At 38.2% G+C, this 22,216-nt stretch overlaps 1 protein-coding gene across 7 annotated transcripts in view; it reads left to right on the top strand.

The window, feature by feature from the left end:
* PCNX1 (pecanex 1) overlaps window positions 1-22,216 on the top strand; it is a 172,573-nt gene that overhangs the window by 50,198 nt on the left and 100,159 nt on the right. For all 7 annotated transcript variants that reach the window (XM_047796813.1, XM_047796818.1, XM_047796815.1 and 4 more), the window contains exons 3-6: window positions 4,018-4,123; window positions 10,421-10,466; window positions 11,437-11,526; window positions 18,121-19,827. In XM_047796813.1, the coding sequence (XP_047652769.1) occupies window positions 4,018-4,123; window positions 10,421-10,466; window positions 11,437-11,526; window positions 18,121-19,827 (1,949 nt within the window). The remainder of the gene's footprint in view (window positions 1-4,017; window positions 4,124-10,420; window positions 10,467-11,436; window positions 11,527-18,120; window positions 19,828-22,216) is intronic.

Genomic DNA, 22,216 nt, shown 5'->3' on the forward strand with positions numbered 1-22,216 from the left:
ATCTAGTGTTGTCACAGCTGCGGTGTAGGTTGCAGCTGTGGCTTGGATTCAGTCCTTGGCCTGGGAACTTCCATATGCCGTGGGTGCGCCATAAAATGAAAGAAAGAAATTATGTTGGGACACTGATAGCCGACTAAAAGTTCTATTTTTGAATTTGTAGAGAAGAGAAAGATACAGTAGGTTTGCAAGAGGATTTATATTTTCTAAAATGAAGCTTTTTGCCTGCTTGTTTTTTTCCTTTTTTTTGGGGGGGGGGCTCCCTTAATACCTCCTTCCTCATTGTTGGCCACTGAGCATTAGTTCTAGATTATTGTTTCTCCACCGGAGATGACCCTGCCCCCCAGGAGACATTTGGCAATATTTGGAGACATTGCTGGTTGTCATAACCAGGAGAAGTGCTACTGGCATCTGGTGGGTAGAGGTCGGGGATGCTGCTAACCATCCTACAGTGTACAGGAAGGTCCCCTACAGTCGACAGTTGTGTAGCTCCAAATGTCGGTAGTGCTGAGGTTAAGAGATCTGCCCTTGATAATGGTGTTTATGCCTGGTTTTGAATTGGAAAGAGAACTTAAGTGCCTGTTTGTTAAAAGGCATTAGTGGTGTCTTAGACTCTGGTATTCAAATCTTATCTCAATCCTGACTGGTTATGACACTCAAGTGTGTAGGGAAAAACCTCAGAAAGAACAGATAGGATAAACGTTGGAGAGGGCTGAGGAAGTAAGATGCATTGCCTGCCTTCCCACCTGAACTCCATATACCAGTGATTTGACTTATGTTGTTTACTCCTCTGAGACCTTAGGCAGAGTTTTTCACCTTTTGGTTTTCAGTTTTTTCATCTGTAAAATGAAAATGATAGTATTTGTATCATAAATTTTCAGGGGAATGGTTCATGAGAATACTCAAGTAAAGCATGTGCTCCTATGACTGGCATGTAATAAGTAATATTCATTTTGCTGTTCATAATAACTATGTTCCAATTGTGATCATTTGGACTTGCTGTTAAAAGTGATGTATAACACTAGGCAAGAGTGTTCATCAGCTGATGAGTGAATAAACAAAATGTGTTCTATCTATACAGGAATATTATTAGGCCATAAAAATATAAAGCACTGGTAAGTGTTACAATGCAGATGAACCTCGAAAACATTAGACTGAGTGAAAGAAGCCAGTTAGAAAAGACCACATGTTATGTTATTCCATTTATATGAAAAAAAATCCAGAATAGGCAAATTTATAGTAACAGGAAGTAGATTAGTGGTTGCTTAGGGCTTATGGGGGAGGGATGGGGTGGGTAACAGCCAAATGGGTTTGCATTTGAGATGATAAAAATGTTCTAAAATTGACTGTGGTGATGGCTGCATAACTTTATGAAGATACTAAAAGTCATTGAATTGCTCAATTTCAGTGGATGAATTTTATGGTATGTAAGTTACATGTCACTAAAACTGATGCATGTAAACTAGGCAAGATGAGGACTCTATCCTTTCTGTGGTATTGAATATTCTTTGCTCTTCACCATGCTCTCCATCTTCTGATTTCTTTGCAATCTGAATTAGAGAATGCATTCAGGTGAACAGTAATGTTGTAGGTTATTACTCATCAGTAGTTCAGTGGATGATAGCTGCCTGTATATAGACACTTAAGATTTTTCCAACATGGAAAAATATTTCTCATTTTGGCCTTGATAGCTTGAGTAACTTGATAACAAATGGCCCACAAACTTGAACATACTTCTACTTTTCTCACACATGGACATTTGTGTGCGGAGTTGGCCATCATATTTGTAGCCGAGTTCTAGTGTGTTTTATTTTTATAAATGGGTAGCAAGTTACAAAGCTAATTTCCATTCTTGGACATTAGCTAGCTGTAGGCAGTGGCCTAGAGTTAGGGACCCAGTAAGCAAATAAAGACATGATAGTTATGAGGCCATTAATTTAAAGCATACATTAGAATTCAAATAGCTGTAGTGATAGAAACATAAATGGAAGGTTGTACTTACTTGTAGCCAATTCTCTTTTGCCTAGATCTTTTTGTTGTTATTGTTGTCTTTTTTTGCCATTTCTTGGGCCGCTCCTGTGGCATATGGAGGTTCCCAGGCTAGGGGTCTAATCAGAGCTGTAGCCACCAGCCTACGCCAGAGCCACAGCAACGTGGGATCCGAGCTGCGTCTGTGACCTACACCACAGCTCATGGCAACACCGGATCCTTAACCCACTGAGCAAGGCTGGGGATGGAACCCGCAACCTCATGGTTCCTAGTCGGATTCATTAACCACTGAGCCACGACGGGAACTCCTGCCTAGATCTTTTGATTGCAGCTGTTGGAATACCCCACCCAAGCAAGCTTAAAGTAATTTATGGCTCATGTTACTGAAAAGTCTATGTTTAAGGGCTGTCTTCAAACAGACTGAGTTGGGTCATGTGCTTTTTCTAGAACAACTGATTGCCACGACCAAGAGATTGAGATATGCTGATTGGCTTTGACCAGTAAAGCTTACCCCTAAACCTGAGAGTGGGGTCAGCATTACTTACCCAGAACCGTAGGAGGACTTGGGATGAGGTGGTTCACCAGAAAAGTTGTGATGTCCACAGTGATGTTCAGCATGTATTCCAGAGCTTTTTATCCTTAATAGTTAAAAAAATTTATTGACTTACTTTGTGTACCAAATAGAATGAATAAAAAACTTTGGGCCAAAAATAGGATTATGGGGGAGTTCCTGTTGTGGCTATGGGTTAAGAACCCGACTAGTATCCATAAGGATGCGGGTTCGACCCCTGGCCTCGATCAGTGGATTAAGGATCCCATGTTGCCACAAGCTGCTGTGTATGTCGCAGATGTGGCTTGGATCTGGCATTGCTATGGCTGTGGAGTAGACCAGCAGCTGCAGCTACAATTCTACCCGTAGCCTGGGAACTTGCACATACCACAGGTGTGGTCCTAAAAAAAAAAAAAAAAATAGGGTTATGATAACTTTTAGGCCAGAGTTGTTTTAAAAGTTGTGTTCTTGAGGAAACATTATAAAATTGTAGAAAGTTTTTTGGAGTTTGGTGTGATCTTGTTTCCCAGTTGGGAAATCCCATTATCTGTAAGTACTATATGTGGATATCCTCTCTGTTCTTTGAACCTAGTACTTTTCTCTCTCACTTTCTACTACCCGTTGTTGCTATGTAGCATCATTTCACTTTTTTAACTTAGGCCTTCCAACTCAACATGTGCAAATTTAAAATCTTAGATTTCTGGTTCTGTAAGACAAGTTAGTATCCCAGTTAAATTCTGTTAACTTAAAAAACACAGGTACAAATAGCTTGACAAGGACAGTTCTCAGCATGTTCATGCAGCACAATCAGGCCGTGCTCCTGGAGTGATCAGGTAATGTGAGATCTACAAGTGATAGATTTCTCTTTGCTACTGGAAAACAAAAGGCAAGCTATCTCTTTGCTAGAGTGGTTTTATGGCACCTAACATAAAATATGTGCTGTATTTGGTATGCTACAGTTGTATTTAAGGCCAGTTTCTAATGTTGGATTGGACGTAGGCAGTTTGGGAGAGAGTTGTAAATATTTTGGAGCAGTGACATGGTTATAAAATAGTTGAGGAGTTCCCGTTGTGGCGCAGTGGTTAACGAATCCGACTAGGAACCATGAGGTTGCGGGTTTGGTCCCTGCCCTTGCTCAGTGGGTTAACGATCCGGCGTTGCCGTGAGCTGTGGTGTAGGTTGCAGACGCGGCTCGGATCCCGCGTTGCTGTGGCTCTGGCATAGGCCGGTGGCTACAGCTCCGATTGGACCCCTAGCCTGGGAACCTCCATATGCCGCGGGAACGGCCCAAGAAATCGCAAAAAGACAAAAAAAAATAGTTGAAATTATCAGACTTATTGAAGAAGAATTTTTTTTTCCAATTGCTGTATTAAATATATGAACCTCTTAATTTTACAGACAAAATAGCTTAAACAAGAAGAAAAACCATTTGTGGTGGAATAATGAAAGTTACTCTTCTTTTCTCATTTTTCCCCCAACAGTGATCCTGGTGGGGGGATCGAAATGTCTGAGTTCATTCGAGAGGCCACACCCCCAGTTGGTTGCAGTTCAAGAAATTCTTATGCTGGCCTAGATCCAAGCAACCAGGTAGGAACCTGTGCTGTTTTATTTTGCTCTTTAACCTGCTTCTGATGGTGGTCTCACATATTCGCTGTATTGTCAGTTGTGTTTGGGTTTATCTTGCTGATTACTAATTTTTTGATTGTTTATCAGTCATCTTTTATTAATACTGTTTTAAACCAGAAATGTCATGTTAAATAAGTTCCTTGTTGCTGGGCACATTCTGTGTGCTCATTACCTGGGGTTCGTTTGGATCAAGACAGTCGTTGGTGAGTGCCTTTAGGAATGAGCTTCTAGCTTGTGCTTACCTTCGCGGTGTCTGTATTGGAGAGGTACAGGTGTTAGTAGTTACCCCTAGTTTAAAAGTGGCAACAAAAAAATGAAATAACTTCCTCAAAATCTCATTCAGGTTATCGATGGAACATCCTGAGCTGGAACTAGAATACAAGTCTGCTTTTGCCAATTTTAGTGTCTTTCTGCTATATAACTTTTACTTTTAATTTAAAATAGTAATTTTGAAAGTATCTCGGAACTTCGCTGAAGCTGGCTTTACTTTCATTCTGTCTAACCCCAGCTGGGTGTTTTCTGCTGTACTTCTCCTTTTGAGCCCAAGCATCTCTCACACTAATCAAAAGTCCCAGTTATTGCTTCTTGCCTTCTCAGCAAATAAATGACTATACCAGCTAGAATAAAATTCTAGAAACATAAGACGGTAGGCTCAGTGAGAACTTTAAAGTGCTTATAGCTTTTTAGAACTAGAGATTAACCGTGAGTTTTAGTGGTCATTGTCTCAGCACTTTCATTATCTGGAAGAAGAAATAGCTGATTTATAGAGTGTAGGCTAGACCTCATTTCTTGCTTTTCATGCCAGTCTTCCTCCTGTTACCCTGCACTGCATGTGGACTGAAACCGTCTTCCTTCCTCCTCTTTTGCGTTCCAGAGACTTAGCCCTCTTTATTTTCCAGCCTAACTCTTCTTAAAACCATCATGATTTTCAAAGACCTTGTGGTGTTGCCCCTTTCTCTTGCAGACAGAGCCCTTATTTATCGTATTTATTCAGCACTAAGTTTTTGATGTATGATGATATGTGGTAGTTTGTAACTCTATACAGGGGAGATTTCCCTCTTTTTTTCCACTGCCTATATACTGCCTTCTGCACAGTTGACTTTCGGTTCATCATTGCTAAATACTTTTTATCTATAGAGGTAAGAACAATTTGGTGGTAGAATCAGACCTGGCTCCTCATTTAACAAATGAATAAGTAGCAGACCTAGTTCTCCTGACTGTCCCACAGTATTCTGCTATTCCACATTGCTAGCTGTACACAACCTAAAAATAAAATTATGAAAGATACCATATTCTGTGAATTAAAATCTTTACTAGGGCCTTTTTTCCCTCATGTATTCCAATAAAAAATTGCCTTTTTTTGATTTGCATTTCTGATTTATTTGGATTGCTGCATTTTGGTAACAGTTTTAATTGTGAGTGAGTGTAAAACAACTGTTTTAGGTCCTTAAATGTGTCTTCTTTCCTTAACAAGCAGATGGAGTGGGAAACAAATGAATTTTTTTTTTTTTTAAGGAAAAAAAAGGGAGTTCCCATCATGGCTCAGTGGTAATGAACCCACCTAGGATCCATGAGGATACGGGTTCAATCCCTGGCCTCACTCACTGGGTTAAGGATCCAGCATTGCTGTGAGCTATGGTGTAGGTTGCAGGTGGGGCTCGGATCCCTCATTGCTGTGGCCGTGGTGTAGGCCAGCAGCTACAGCTCCAATTAGATCCCTAGCCTGGGAACTTCCATATGCTGCCAGTGTGGCCCTGAAAAGCAAAGCAAAAAAAAAAAAACAAAAAAAAAACCAAAGAAAAAGAAGATTTTGGAAAAGGGCTGTGACATTTTAACTACATTAATGCTTTTTAAGTTTCATTTTTTACAATGCTAGGTTTTTTTTTTTGGTTTTTTTTTTGTCTTTTGTTGTTGTTGCTATCTCTTGGGCCGCTCCCGCGGCATATGGAGGTTCCCAGGCTAGGGGTCCAATCGGAGCTGTAGCCACCGGCCTACGCCAGAGCCACAGCAACGCGAGATCCGAGCCGCGTCTGCAACCTACACCACAGCTCACGGCAACGCCGGATCGTTAACCCACTGAGCAAGGGCAGGGACCGAACCCGCAACCTCATGGTTCCTAGTCGGATTCGTTAACCACTGCGCCACGACGGGAACTCCTACAATGCTAGTTTGAAGGAAAGTGTTGCTAACCTTTCTCCTCTTTTTTTGTGGGCCTTGTGCTTTTTCTCAGTCTCTTTTTATAGAATGAAATGACTTAGTCTTTAAATATGGCTGCATATTTTGTATTCTTAATTAAACCTGGCCTTTCTTCTTACTGGCAAGTGTTGGCAATGTCAGATTACCCTGGGGTTAAGCCTGTGTTTTTCCAGCAGACTTTTGGAGAGCCATACCTTTTTTCCTTTTTCTTTTTGGTAGGCCAGATGAAAGGACATGGCAATGGCCAGTCACCTTTGGTAACTCTACTCTTCGCATCGTGTCCATTGAAACTTGCCCTGCCTGTTTTAGGGAGGGAGTCCCATCTTGAGTGTAGTTAAAACATGTCTGTATCTAATTTGTTTTTTTTTTTTAAATATTAACTCTTTAGTAAAAATGGGCAGATATCAGAGGCCATTGTGCAACTAGGATTTTAGTGTTTCTGTTTTGTAGTGGTTGCAACAAAAGAAATTATTGACATTGTTATCCTGTAGGGAAGCTGAAGTGGGGAAGTAAAGTTGGGCCTTTTGTATATTGGTAGAGATATTACCAATACAGAGATACCCCGGCCTCTTTTACATGTGTTTGTTTTTTATGTATGTAGCTCTTCTTACACATTGTCGTAGTTGTTTATAAATATCTCCTGTACTTGATAGCGAACTCCTTGAACACAGCGGCTCTACCGTAGTCAGTGTTGCCCCTGCTCCCCTTCTGCCTTCCATCTTCTACTCTCCATTTTCCTTCCCTTTCTCCCTCCCTACCCTGCTGCCTTTTTAAAAAACCTGTCCTTACCTCCCTCTCTTTCCTTTTCTCATTTATATTCCTTTAAATATTTTAGTGCTAGATGGTATTTAAGGCATTTTGATGGTCTGGGATGTGTCATAGGTCTTATTAACCTCAAACAGTTTGCAATTTCATGGTAGAGGTCTGTAAGTCATAAATATGCTATAGATTGCCAAAGAAATATCAGATACAAAGTAATAGTTGCTATAGAAATGGTACAGAAAAGGAGCTAATGATTTCAGAGGAGAAAATAATTATTTCCAGCTAGAGAGAGGGCAAGGCTTCATGGAACAGTGGCCTTGCCTGACAGCTCTTTACTTAGAAGTAATTTTTCTTCTCTGACATCTGTAATCCTTCTTGAACTTTTCCTTTGGCACTTATCAAAGAGAAGAAACACTGGGCCATTTTAGTTTGTACAAACCACACAAATAAAAATTTCACCTCTAAGTGTATGAAGATACCATTTTTTTCTTAGGTTTTTCCTCTTAAATGTGTTTGTTTTTAGATTAGCAAATGAAAGAAAGCAGCAGGAAGAAAATAAAAACCATCCATAATGTCATAATCAAATAAACTTTTTTAAACAAAGGGATTTTAGTGTGTTTGCTCTTTGGATCTTGGTTTTCTTTACTGAATATTTTATGAATGTTAATATCGTTAGGTGTTTTTCTACAGTGACATTTTGGGGACTGCATTACATTCTTGTATTTGTATTCTTGTATTTGTATTTATATTCTTAATCCTCTGTTTCTCATGTGAACAATCATGACTCTTATATTTTGGGGGGATAAACTTTAAATAATACAGAAAATAGCAAAATATTACCACCCATTATATCTTTTAAAATTATTATTATTTTTTTTTTGGTCTTTTGTTCTTTTAGGGCCGTAACACGGCACATGGAGGTTCCCAGGCTAGGGGTCTAATTGGAGCTGTAGGTGCCGAACCACACCACAGCCACAACGCCAGATCTGAGCCATGTCTGCGACCTACACCACAGCTCACGGCAACGCTGGATCCTTAACCCACTGAGCAAGGCAAGGGATCAAACCTGCAGCCTCATGGTTCCTAGTCAGATTCGTTTCTGCTTTGCCACGATGGGAATTCCTAAAATTATTTTTGTTGGAGTTCCCTTCATGGCTCAGCGGTTGATGAACCCAACTAGGATCCATAAGGATGCAGGTTTGATCCCTAGACTTGCTCAGTGGGTTAAGGATCCAGCATTGCCATGAGCTGTGGTATAGGTCACAGATGCGGCTTGGATCCTGTGTTGCTGTGGCTGTGGTGTAGGCTGGCAGCTGTAGCTCTGATTCGACCTCTAGTCTGGGAACCTCCATATGCTTCGGTTGTGGCCCTAAAAAGCAAAAAAAAAAAAAAAAATTGTTTGTGTCACCACATAATAGAACTCCACTAATTGACGGAAGGAAATAGGAGTTTGTGTTTGTCACCTAAGTTTGGAGGTGGCTGTGTAGCATTTGTTTAGCACCTCAATAATTTTAGGGCTCTGGGTTGGAATTTCCCTAGTTGTTTTGGCTTTTCTTTGTTGTTGCAGGATGAGTGCAGCACCTTCAGGTATGATCCCGTTGAAAAGTAAGAAGCAGGTGACAGTGTCAGGCAGAGAAATGGTCCTTGGTCATCATCTTGTCTGATATGAAAAAGTCTTTCCTGGAAGCCCTCCAGCAGACTCCCGCACAGGTTCATTGACCAGAACCAGGGCTGCATCTAGATCAGTGTCCAGGCCCTCTTCTCACAAATCAAAAGATATATGCCCCGCATCTTAGGAAAATGGAAGACTTGTTAAGGAGAGAAAAAGGAAACACTTAGAGGTTATGAACAAATGACCACCATATACATGTTCAGATAACTTTTTTTAAATTTTTTAAATCTTAGAAGGGTGTGCATAAAGTGGTATTTTTGTTTGCTTGCTTATTTTTAAATTTCTGTCTAGGAAGTTTTGTGTTTATTATTCTAGTAAAAAATTAACATGTTAGTTTTATAATTTATTTAGCGGGTGTAATAAGAGTGAAACTTTGTTTTGCAGTAAAGTACTTTTTGGCCTTTTTCTCTCTAGTTGCAGTGCCTTTTGTGGCTAATTGAAAGCAGAAATTAGGAAAAATCAGGAGAACCAAACTTAAACAGTTCAAAGAAATTGCAAAGCTTATTTTTTATTGGCTACAACAAGAGTTTATTAGTAGTTTTAACCTGTATGTCTGTGATTATTTTTACTTACTTTTTCCCTGACATCTAACTTTACATAGTGTAGTATACACATACTAAGTGTACAGCTTGGTGGATTTTTACATATGTGTACACCCATTTAATTGCCATCCAGATCAAAAAAGTCCCTCATGCAACTTAAAGGTCAATATTAACCTGTATTTTGACCACGTTTCTTACTGTATATTCCTGTTCAGTTGAATCAATGAAAGGAAAGATAGAGGATTTGGTAAAATATAAGTATATGAATGCTCTTGATTTTATTATGAGATGTTAAATTTGCTTGACTATTTTCTTTTTGAATTCCTTGAAAACAGGTTATAGAAGGAGTTACACAGACATGTTGATTTAATAACTGTCATGTTGTTACATTTCGTTTCCTTAATGTGTTCATGGAATTTGTGGTATTTGTTTATACGGTAGTATAATAAATGATGGTTATGAAGTTTTAGGGGGATGTTATACTATCTTGATTTTAGTTTTCTGTTTAGCATTTGTACTAAAAATTCCTTTTTTTTGTGGATGCCTTGGGTTTTTTTTATTCTTTAAAAATATGATATTAGTAGTCTACCAAGAAGTACTTAACTTTCTGTCTGAAACTCAGGAAAGTACATATTGGTACACTAAGAATTTTAAGTTGCTCTTTGTAGCACACGTTAATGTGTTTTGTTCTTCAAACTTGCCCTTATACACCCTGACAAGTCTAAGTTTATTTCAGATAGACTTAACACCTAGTTTTGCTTTTGTTTATAACTTGACATGTCAGGATGCAACGTAAAAATGGTAATAATTTTATGACCTGGATTGCTTGGGTTGGAGGCTCTTGCCCTGGGGGCTCTGTGGTCCTGAGAATGCAGAGGAATTCAGTGTCCCAGCACATCTGTCCTGCAAATGCAGCGTGCGCCACAGCAAATAGGGTATGTGGCTCTGACACGTAATGCCCAGCAGGTGACTTTAATATTAATAAAAGTGACTGATGACTTGTTTTCATAATATAATTTCACTTCATCATCTCTTTAGTCTATACTGATGACACAGCTAGCATTTTCTTTGTTGTCACATTTTTAGATTGGATCTGGTTCCTCTCGTCTTGGAACAGCAGCAACTATTAAAGGTAAGCGTCATCTAACTTGAAAGTTACTTCTGACTTTCCATTTCTTTTTTAAATAACTGTATCATGTATTACATGTAATGAAAAGTGAGTCTTGAAATTATCTCGTAGATAAAATTATGTATCTTAAAGATTTCTTAAAGGTGTTCCCTGGTGGCCCAGTGGTTTAAGGATCCAGCTTTGTCACTGCTTTGGCTAGGGTTTGATCCTTGGGCCAGGAACTTCTGCATGCAGCAGGCATGGCCAGAAAAAAAGATTACTTGATTTAAATTGTGTTCCCCTTTCATTGTCCCAGTTTCATAGAAGTATTTCACCATTTGCATTATGTTGTATGAATTATAAATTTTGGTCTTTAAGAAACTTCCTTGCCTTGAGGGAAAATACTTTTATGAGTCTTTAAGAAACTTCCTTGCCTTGAGGGAAAATACTTTTATGAGTTTTAAATTACTTTTAAACTAAGTAATTTAATATGAAACTTTTAAATTGGGCACAAGTAAGACACTAAAAAAAAGGTACGTCTTATATATGCCTTTTATTCAATACATGTTTCAGATAACTCATTATTATTTTTGCCCTATAATTTTATAAGTCTTATTTTTCCATGGGAGGGAATTTAAGTTGTTTCAAGTTGTTATTACATACATAATTTGCATTTCCTTTTTAAAACTTCTTTTCAAAGAAGTAGTTGTATTGGTTAATATTATGAAGCTTTTCAGACTCGGTTTGTAGCACTACAAGAATAATTATGTGAACTAACAGTAGATCTAACTACTTCCTGTTAGCTTAATGCATCTTCCATTATTGTACTCCTTTAATATTAGTACTAAAATTTATTAATTCATGAAATATTGATACAAAAACTGCTCTAGGTGCTAGATATCCAGTATACTCCCTTGTGTCCTTCTCGTTATGCCACACTGTACAGCCTTTACTTTTACTATAATGTCATCGTATGTCTCCCTTAACTTTGTAGGAGATACAGACACTGCTAAGACTTCTGATGATATCAGCTTAAGCCTGGGCCAGAGCTCTAGTCTTTGTAAGGAAGGAAGTGAAGAACAAGGTAAGAACATTCAACCTCATGATGACTTTATATACTATGTTGACTAGGGTGAGTTTGTGGAATGCTCATATTTGGGCAGAAGATTATAATAATTCAATACAGTATTTTTCTAAGAAATATTAAAATGATTTGTTAGGATAACAGTAACACAGTGTCATATGCACTTACAGCTTTCTGGAATTAGGTTATACATGTTTTGCCAAGTAAACAGAGAAACTTGATGAGCATATGCCCCAGAATAACATGGGATCGGAGATAAAAATCCACAGTTTATCTAGTTGGTTGGAGCATCTTGCCTTGCTTAGTGATAACCTAGGATGTAAAACTTCTTTTCCATCCAGTATGACCTCTGAATGCCAACTGCTGCATATGCTGCTCAACTGCAGAAATGACAGTGTGTTTTGACAGAGAAATAACTTGCTGTTGAACTTACAGAGAAACTGTTTGTCTGCCTCTAACACAGTGCCTTCCTGGAGCAGATTTTTAATGAAACTTTTGGTTTTAAGTGATACTTTTTCTCCTATTCAGACGCCATTATAAATGAGTATTTTGGATTTTATAGAGTTCCTTTTCTTTTTATAAAGAAATGCCACATTTTCAAGTGTGACTTTTAATGTTCAAACATGCGGGATGGATATGTTATACCCATTTCAAGTGGAGCTTATAATCAATCAGCCAGAACTGGATTTTAAACCTGTCTCCGTATTTCCAGCATGTTGTTTTTGTTAGGGTGATGTTTGGTAGGCAGGCAGACTGATAAATTTCCTATTTATAACTATAAGACTTTTTTAATGAGGTTACAGATAGATCACTGAGTTGTGACATTTTCTTGCGAATTTAGTGTTTTTCCTAGGTCTGGTTCTTATAAGTATATTTTGTTACCGGTACTTGCAATTTTAGGTTTATTACTGTAACTCACTGCTTTTTTTTTTTTTTGCAGTTGTTGCACCTCATCATTGTTTATTTGCTTTTGTGGACCATGCCTCTCAACCATGCCTCCTCCTCCCTCAAAAAATACTTTTAAACATATGTATAGAAGCTGTTTTCTTTTAAAAAGGAAAGGTGAATTAATCTCTGAGAATTACAGTATTCCTTTCTATAATGTGTAATCACCAAAGTGTCTCAAAAACTGGTTTATGATCTTAGAGGGACTCATGCCACTGTGTTTATGGGTCATATGACTCTTTATTTTCATCTAGCAAGTACCTTGTGGACCCAAGCATGTTGTAGTATGGAAGGTTGGGAATTATATTCACACGGATCTACCCTTGCAGATATATACTGACAAAGATAATGATGTTTGACTTTGACCCAGTGCACACAGTTGCCCGGGAAGGGTCAGCACACCTCTCTATAGTTTTTTTGCCCACATCTCTCTCTTGTAGGCACTCAGCTCTGCCATTGTAGAGCAAAAGGGGCCGTAAACAACATATAAATGGTGGGAATGGCTGTGTTACACTAAAACTTTACTTAGAAAACCTAGTACAGGGCTGCTTTGGCTCTACAGGCCTTACCTTCTCAAACCCTGGTTTGGGTCTTCTGAGCATTATATATGTGTTCATCCAGTTAACCTTCATGATGAGCATTTGACGTTAATACCATTATTATTGTTACTTAGCAGATGAGCATATCATGGCTTAGAACAAAGTTGAAACTATATTAAAAGGGACAAAGCCTGATATGAGCTCAGTTAACAGATTATTGCAGTAATCAGGGCACAGGTCAGGGCATGAAAGGTGGTCTGATCATGTGTGGCAGATGTTAATGAGAGGATATATTGATGGATTTGGGTGTACAGTATGAGATAAAGAATAGTCATAGATGGGAGTTCCCGTCGTGGCGCAGTGGTTAACGAATCTGACTAGGAACCAGGAGGTTGCGGGTTCGGTCCCTGGCCTTGCTCAGTGGGTTAACGATCCGGTGTTGCCGTGAGCTGTGGTGTAGGTTGCAGACTCGGCTCAGATCCCGCGTTGCTGTGGCTACAGCTCCGATTCAACCCCTAGCCCGGGAACCTCCATATGCCGCGGAAGCGGCCCAAGAAATAGCAAAAAGACAAAAAAGACAAAAAAAAAAAAAAGAATAGTTATAGATGACTCTAAGATTTGGGGTTAAATAATGGGGAGGATGGAGTCTGTTAACTGAACGGGGGACCACTAAGAAGGAGCAGATTTAGGGGTGGGGAGAGCATGGTGGAGAGTAAGAGAGGGTTCAGTTTGGACTTAGCAAGTACGAGTTGTGTTAGACCTTTAAGCAGCAATAATTAGGAGATGGTATGATAAGTCTGGATTTCAGGTAAGAAATCTGGATCAAGGTTTTAAATTTAGGAGTTTTCAGTATATAAATACAAAAAAAAAAAAAATCCGTCATGTCAGATGTGGGGTTGGGCTAGCATGAAGTTGAGGAACACAGAAAGCCTATGTGGTTAGCTGGCCAGGAGTTGGAGCTAGACGCCTCTAGGGCTTGGCTGTTGTTTGGCACCACCTAGTGGCTGTTGTTCATTCTGCTTAAATATCAGTTGGGGCTCTTCTGATTCTCTGGCTAGTTTGGATTTATAGGTCAGTGAGTGACCGTTAGTTAGCTGGTTAGCAGTTAGTTGACTGTTCATTTTATCAACATGATTCAGGATTGGAAGAAAACAGGGTGTGGGGATGTGTCCTCTACTTTTTCTCTTCTAAGGAGGGATTATCTATATTTCCCTCCGTAGCCTGACTCATGTCTTCCCTACCGCAGATCAGGACCCTAGTCCATCCCCATATGATTCCTGGGCTCAAGTAGAAGATGAAGGAACTGGTTATAAGTATTGCTGAATTTTAGTTACTTTGGGGCCAGAAAATTGGATGAGACTTACAAAAGAGAGAGTATAGATAGAAAAATGAACAGTTCTAACTATTGAGCTCTGAGCCACTCAAGTCTGATAGGTCTGATTTGGAACAACCGGTGAGGTTGAGGTGTTATATCCCAGCATATCAAGGAGAGTGGAGTTGTTGTTTTATTGGATGTTGCTGATAGGTTAAGTTATATGAAATTGAGACTTGACTATTGGACTTAACAGTGTTAGGATGTTGGTGACCTAGATAAGCTCCTTAATGGGGAGGGAGTAAAATACATGTCAGAGAGAAAGGATTATAAACAGTGAATATAGACTACTCTTCTGGGGAATTTTTGTAAAAGAGATCAGAGGTATAAGGTGATAGCTCACAGGGGAAGTGAAGATAAAGGAGGAGACTTGGATTGTGTAAGAATATGTAAGCGAAATAACTTTTTTTTTTATAATCGATTGGGATGATCTAGAAGAGAGGAGGAAGGTATGACTTTTGTTTATGAAAGTAATATGTATTAATTTTAGAAAATATAGTTAAGTAAGAAAATAATTTACACTTCTGCCACTGATAATTGTTGATAATATTTTTCGGTGTATCACTTTTTTCCCTTTGATTGTGATATGATTCAAATACCATAAAATTTACCCTTCTGAAATGTATAATTCAGTGGTTTTTAGTATATTCATAGATTTGTGCACCCATGAACACTGTCCAGTTCAAGAACATTTCATCACCCCAAAAAGAAAACCATACCATTATTATAACCCCCCTCCCCATTTTGTCCGTCAACTACTAGCCTACTTTCTGTCACTATGCATGTGCCTGTTCTGGATATTTCATATAAATGGAATTATATAATATGGTGCTTTTTGTGTCTGGCTTCTTTCACTTAGCATGTATCAGGATTTTATTCCTTTTTATGGCTAAATGTAATTACACTAAACATTTCTGCAAATATATGCACATATACCCTTAGTAATCTTAATTCTTACAGACTGGAATAATTTTTTTTAATGTAGTGCCATCTTTTTCATATAAGTATTTTCTCATATTATTGTATAATCTTTGAAAATGTTTTTAGTGCCTACATGGTGTTATTACAAGACAGTATAATTTATTCAGCCTCTTTTTATTGAACACTTTTATAGTTTTGTGTTTCAAGGAGTTTTTTAACAACCTGAGGTGAACAATTTTTTCTAAAACATATACACATATCTGATTTTATCCTTTAGCAGAAATTTCTAGAAATAGATTACTGATCAAAAGGTAAGTATACTTTTTGAAGGCTTTTGGGTATATTGCCAGAAAGCTTTGCAGGAGGTTGGTTACACCAGTTTACACCACCATGAGCAGTTTGCCTTTCTTATCCTGAGCACTACTAGTAGCAGTCATGGGAAATTGGTTTAATTAGGTGAAAAATAGTATCGATCTGGGTTGATTTGAACCTGTCTTTGGCGATATTGCTACCAGTAAGAAAAATGTCCGAGAAAGCGTATTTACTTGAAAATTTCCTAAAACCACCTAACGTTCTTCCTGACAAAGTCAAACTAATTATGGTATATTTATTTAGCAACATTGAAAAAGCATACGTATTAAAGTAAGTTTGGGGTTCCCTCTGTGGCTCAGCAGGTTACGAACCCGACTAGCATCCATAAGGACGCTGGGTTGATCCCTGGCCTTGCTCAGTGGGTTAAGGATCTGGCTTTGCTGTGAGTTGTAGGTTGTAGATGTGGCTCAGATTCTACATGGCTGTGGCTGGCAGCTGCTGCTTCCATTCCACCCCTAGCCTGGGAATTTCCATATGCTGCAGGTGTGGCTATGAAAAGCAAAAAAAAAAAAAAGAAAGAAAAGAAAAGAAAAAGTAAGTTTGGCTGAGTCTTTTAAAATGAAAAACTTAAATTCCTGCTTTATTAATATTTTAGAAAGGAGTTGGTTTTGATAATTAGTATTTTTTATTGTCTTGTGCATTAGAATTATTTTCACCTACCTGCTTAGAGTTAAGTGGTTTTATAAAATTCATATCCTTGAAATGTTAATATTGCACCGTCCCATGATTATTTATTAGGGATATATATGAGAGTTTTTAGAAATAACATTATTAATTAATACTAAAGAAAAGTTAATACAGTGCTGATTTTTAAACTTTGGGCTTTTAGAGAATATAGGAACCCAAGTATAGTGGTGAAGTTTTGAATAAATGAACATTGTTTTCACTTATCTAAGACTTGAAAACATAAGATAAAGCCTAAGGGGTCATTTATAAATCACAGTTTATATGGTACATTCTAGAGGCTATATCTAAGTTTTTAATTATTTAGGTCTAATCTACATTTAGATTTTTTTTAATAACAAATATTTCTAGTAGTTCGTTCTTTTTTCCTTTTTTTTTTTTTTTTTGGTCTTTTTAGGGCGCACTGATGGCATGTGGAGGTTCGCAAGCTAGGGGTCAAATTGAAGCTATAGCTGCTGGCCCACACCACAGCCACAGCAGTGCTAGATCCGAGCCAAGACCGTGACCTACACCGTAGCTCACAGCAATGCTAGATCCCCAACCCACTGAGCAAGGCCAGGGATTGGACCCGTGTCCTCGTGGATACTAGTTGGGTTCACTAAGCCATGACGGGAACTCCAGTTCATTCTTATTTTAATCTTAGAGGAGAATGTGTGCTTTTACTATTTAAGATAATTCTTCTGGGAAGAGTCTGACTTAATATAGAATCTATTATTGTATTTTTCTATGCAGTTATGATAAATACAGTAATAGTATTTTTTTTAGTTGAACTAACAGATTTAGCCATCCTTGTCTATCAAAAGGTGTATTAAAAAGTCAGCTATTGTGCAGTTTGTTTGTCAAGCTATATTTCAAGAATAATTACAGTGTAGGGTAGGTGGGTAGGTGGATCTATTTATATGTATATCCGTATTTATATATGTCCGTATTTTCATATATATATATATAAAAGTATATATGGTAACTCAAGTGACTAATCATTGCCCTAAATGTAGGATTAAAGAAATAGTCATACAGATATGGGGAGGATAAATTTTTTTTTTCATGAAGCGTTTTGTAACTCTTGCATCAGTGGTGAAAGATAAAATGTATCTTGCCTTGAAATTATTGTTTTAATTTTTTCAACCATTATAAATAGTAAGATATCTTATCATTTCATATCTTGTTTGGGCTTTTATCAGTCTTTTGATTTTTTTGTTTCTGATTACTCTAGGCTTTTGTGGATTTATAAAACAATTAGATTTTCAAAAAAAGATTTTTTTATTTTGCTAGGTAAAATAACGATAGCTGGCTTCAATTGGTGCCAGGCATTGTGCTAAGCAATGTATGTGACTGACTGAGTTGTCCCATGGTACTAAAGTGAGATTGAGATCACATTTTACAGATGAGGAAACAGGCTTAGAAAGGTAACCCAAGGTTACCCAGTTAGTAAGTGAGGGAACAGAGTTCGTATAGAAATCCAGGTCCATTTAAAATATAATGCTTCGTTGCTTCTTATTTTTTTGTTGATAGTCTGTAGAATTTTTTCTGAGGTTAGTCAGAGATTTGAAAGTTCCGTTCATTCCATTAATAGAAAGCTTTCTTTGTACAGCTGTGAAGTAGAAAGCAGCCCTTGGGAATGACTGGTCACCTGCTGTTCAGTGAGCTACTTGAGAAATTGTTTATGCTTGATTTACTGTACACCGTGAATTCTTTCCATTATTAAACAGAAAAACAGATCACAGATTTATGTTAACATTTCCAAATATATGTTTGAAACAGATTTGGCAGCTGACCAGAAGCTCTTCCGTCTGGTCTCCAATGATTCCTTCGTCTCCATTCAGCCTTCCTTATCCTCGTGTGGACAGGACTTACCCAGGGACTTCAGTGACAAAGTCAGCCTGCCAAGTCACAGCCACCACCACCATGTGGATCAATCTCTGTCCAGCGCCTGTGACACAGAAGTAGCTTCTCTTGTCCCTTTACATTCACACTCTTATCGGAAAGACCACCGGCCGCGAGGTGTACCACGGACTTCTAGCTCTGCTGTGGCTTTTCCAGACAGTTCACTGAATGACTTCCCTCTGTATCAGCAAAGACGTGGGTTAGATCCTGTTAGTGAGTTAGAATCTTCCAAACCTCATTCTGGATCCAAAGAATCCTTGATGGAAAATTCTTGTTTATCTGGGGACTTTCAGCTTATTGGTGAGCTGAAAAACAGTAACTCTCAGCCACCTCCCAGAAGTGGGAAAAGCAAACCCTTGAAAGCAGACAAAAGCATGGACAGCTTGCGGAGCCTGAGCACACGCAGTAGTGGCTCAACAGAGAGCTACTGCAGTGGGACAGACCGTGACACGCACAGCACTGTCAGCAGCTATAAAAGCGAACAGACCAGCTCCACTCACATAGAGAGCATCTTGTCAGAGCATGAGGAGTCTCCCAAAGTAGGAAAGAAAAGTGGTCAGAAGAAAGAGTGCTGTGCTGACCCTGAGGACAAGAGTAACTGTGCCAGTGACAAAAGGACTAGCAGTGAAAAGACTGCCTTGGAAGCAAGTACCAACAGTGGAGCTCAAGAGGCCAAGGATTCTAATACCTCTGATGAGCCGCACAATCAGAAAGGTCTCAGCACCTCTGCATCAGAAGAAGCCAATAAAAATCCTCACGCCAATGAATTTACGCCGCAGGGGGACATACCACTTGGGAAAACTGCTGAAAACAAAGAGGAGGAGAGTGATAAGTCAGCTGTTTCAGTCGATTCAAAAGCTGTTAAAGAGGTTGGTGGAAAGCAAAAGGAAGGGGATGTCCGACCTAAATCCTCCAGCTTAATCCACCGGACAGCTTCTGCCCATAAGTCAGGCAGGAAACGGACAGGAAAAAAACGGGCTAGTAGTTTTGATTCAAGTCGGCATAGGGACTATGTGTCCTTTCGAGGTGTTTCTGGTACCAAGCCACACAGTGCTATATTCTGTCATGACGAGGACTCCAGTGACCAAAGCGACTTGAGCAGAACATCGAGTGTTCAGTCTGCTCACCAGTTCAGCAGTGATAGCTCTTCCAGCACCACTTCTCATTCGTGTCAGTCTCCTGAGGGCAGATACAGCGCCCTAAAGACCAAACACGCCCCTAAAGAAAGGGGCGCCGACTCTGAGCACGCACACAAAGCCCATCTGGGTCCTGAAGGAACTGGCAAAAAGCGGACAGCACGGCGGACTTCCAGCCCAAATAGTGCCAAGACTCGGGCCCGAGTGTTGAGCCTGGACAGTGGCACGGTAGCCTGTTTGAATGACTCCAGTAGGCTAATGGCACCTGAAAGTATAAAACCCTTAACCACTTCAAAATCTGATCTCGAGGCCAAAGAGGGAGAGGTGCTAGATGAGCTATCTCTTTTGGGACGGGCTTCCCAGTTAGAGACAGTCACCCGATCTAGGAATAGCTTGCCAAGCCAGGTTGCGTTTCCTGAAGGTGAAGAGCAAGACGCAGTCAGTGGAGGTAAGTAAACGCCAGGAAGAGATTTCTCTAAGAGTCTCTGCAGTTTGGGGTCCTGTTGATTAGAATACTTATTAAGGTGTACTCTGTGTTAATATTCCCTCTTCCACTGTGTTGTTAAAATAACCATCTCTTTCCTCATGGAAAAAAGTTTATCTTAGAAAAGGTTTTGGTGTGAACACCAAGAAAATGTTTTTTCGTTATATTATTTGAATATATCAATTTGTTCGTGATTTCATTCACCTTTTCTAAGCCATTTGCTGCCTGTTAATGTTTTACTGGGAATAACAAAAACTTGGTCCTCTTCCTCTTTTGTGCAACCATAGGAACAGCAAAATGTAGAATTTTAATAGGACGCCAAACCATTATTAGTCATCTCTTATACAGTATGTGCCACTGAACTTTGAGAATCAGATCACTCAACCTGTTATATAAGATTTTTCCAAATACTACTTTAGCTCTGACTATAACTTTGAAAACTTGTAGCTCTTTTTCATGTATCTCTTTGGTTTTATTTCTTGCTCACTCAAGTTTCAGGCATTAAAAGCATTTTATTTATTTTTTTCTGTAATGTCACATTAAAGTTCATTAAATCAACATTGGTGGTTTATATTGGCACTTAATATCCATTGTGGATATATGATGCTCCCTATGATAACTGTGGTGGCGTTTAGGTCAAAGTAATGGTTTATTTGGGTTTATGGGAAATTGTGCAAAATACGACAGGTGACTTTATATCGGCCATAATGTTTATTTCAGAGTTGTTTCTTGGTATTTCCTTCTGCCCCAAATAGTTAGTTGGCTTATTCTGTTTTGGTTTTTATGGAATCTCGTTCTTGAATAAATTCAGAAGACGGAAGTCTTCTGTTGTTAGCACATGGCTTTTTTATCCTCCATCCCATATCCTTTAATAAAGCTTATATTTTTAGGTTTAAAGTTTATAGTCTGTTGGTTTAGTAACATTCAGTCTTTTATGAAAAGTTAAGCTGACTTTTTTGTTTGCATATTCTTAAACAAAGAACATACTTTTTCTCTCAAAGAATTCTAATGTCACCCATAGTGTTTTTAAAGTCCATAATGTGAACATTCTGTTGTTTCTTCTGGTGTAGTTTCTAACAAAGATTAATTTTTAGTGGGAATGTAAAAAAGTGATCTTTGGTATTTGGTACCTGAGGAAGATGCTAGTCTGTCAAACCTAAAATATTGAGAACTAATTATATCTGAAGTGATTATAACCATTTGGTAACAATATAGTAATTAAATTTTCTTGAGTCTTTGATGTGAATGTCTTTACTTTTTTTTTTTAATAAAAGGCCTGAAATGCTTTTAGTGGTTTCTCTTACAAATCACATAAGATATGTTCACAATGTATATGAAACCATTGGTTTAAATTATAGCTTAGTTTTTATTAAAATTGTTCAAATAAGTTTTAAGAGTGAACCTGCAATGATAGAAAAATATTGCCGTTCTAAATAATACTGAAATGTAAATACTAAAATGTGTGTTAGAATTTTAGTAAATCTTATGTCTTTGTATTTAAAATGTCATTTCTTTTTCATAGGGAATGTGGAGTTTTCTGCTTTTTAGGAAAAGTTATATGGAAGGTCTTATTTGCTTCTCAGTGCAGATCTTTGACTAATATGAGCCCTCATTTTTTCAGATTACAGCTTTTGTTTTCTTTTGATGTGTTCTTATTTTTAAAAAACAAGCCATTGGCTATTAATAAGAAACAAATAATAAACTAAAAATTTCCATGCATTTTGTTGGAATAAATGTAATCATCTGTGGGCTGTTAAAACATTTTTTGCCGAAGGAGGGAATTGTTGGGGCTCTTTTTATTTGAGATTCATTGTGTTTAGAATAAACATAAGAGCAAAACGAGACTGCTTAAATGTATTTGATTTATATTTAGCTGGTTTTCATCACATTTTATTAGGGTCTTATGTGAGTTTTGGGGAAGATTAGAGGTAGTGGGAGGGGATGTATTTTGGTTTTCATTATTTAAAAATTGTATAGAATCTCAAGTACCTTGTAATATTAGCTATATTAGCCTTAATTGTTAGTCCTTTTTGACAGTCCAGGAGAAATTTTTCTTTGTCATCTATTCTGCTTTACATACTCTACTCCCGAAACGGGTGAACACAGTAGAGGATACTGGTTGACCATTCATATGCCTATACATAAACTATAAATAAGAGTTTATCCTAATGAATTTGGATGTGTTGATGAGTTCTCTGATTTCTTTTTGTCTTATCTTTAAGCTGAATGGGTTGATCATGTGGAAAGATGGAACTTAGAAAATGTACTTCCAAGTACTAAAGTATTTGGAAATAGGAGGTTATCTAATGCAATGACATGGAGTCATACACCCTTGTTAGTATGTGGGCTCACT

The sequence above is a fragment of the Phacochoerus africanus genome, chromosome 9 (assembly GCF_016906955.1).
Source record: "Phacochoerus africanus isolate WHEZ1 chromosome 9, ROS_Pafr_v1, whole genome shotgun sequence".
Taxonomy (NCBI): Eukaryota; Metazoa; Chordata; class Mammalia; order Artiodactyla; family Suidae; genus Phacochoerus; species Phacochoerus africanus.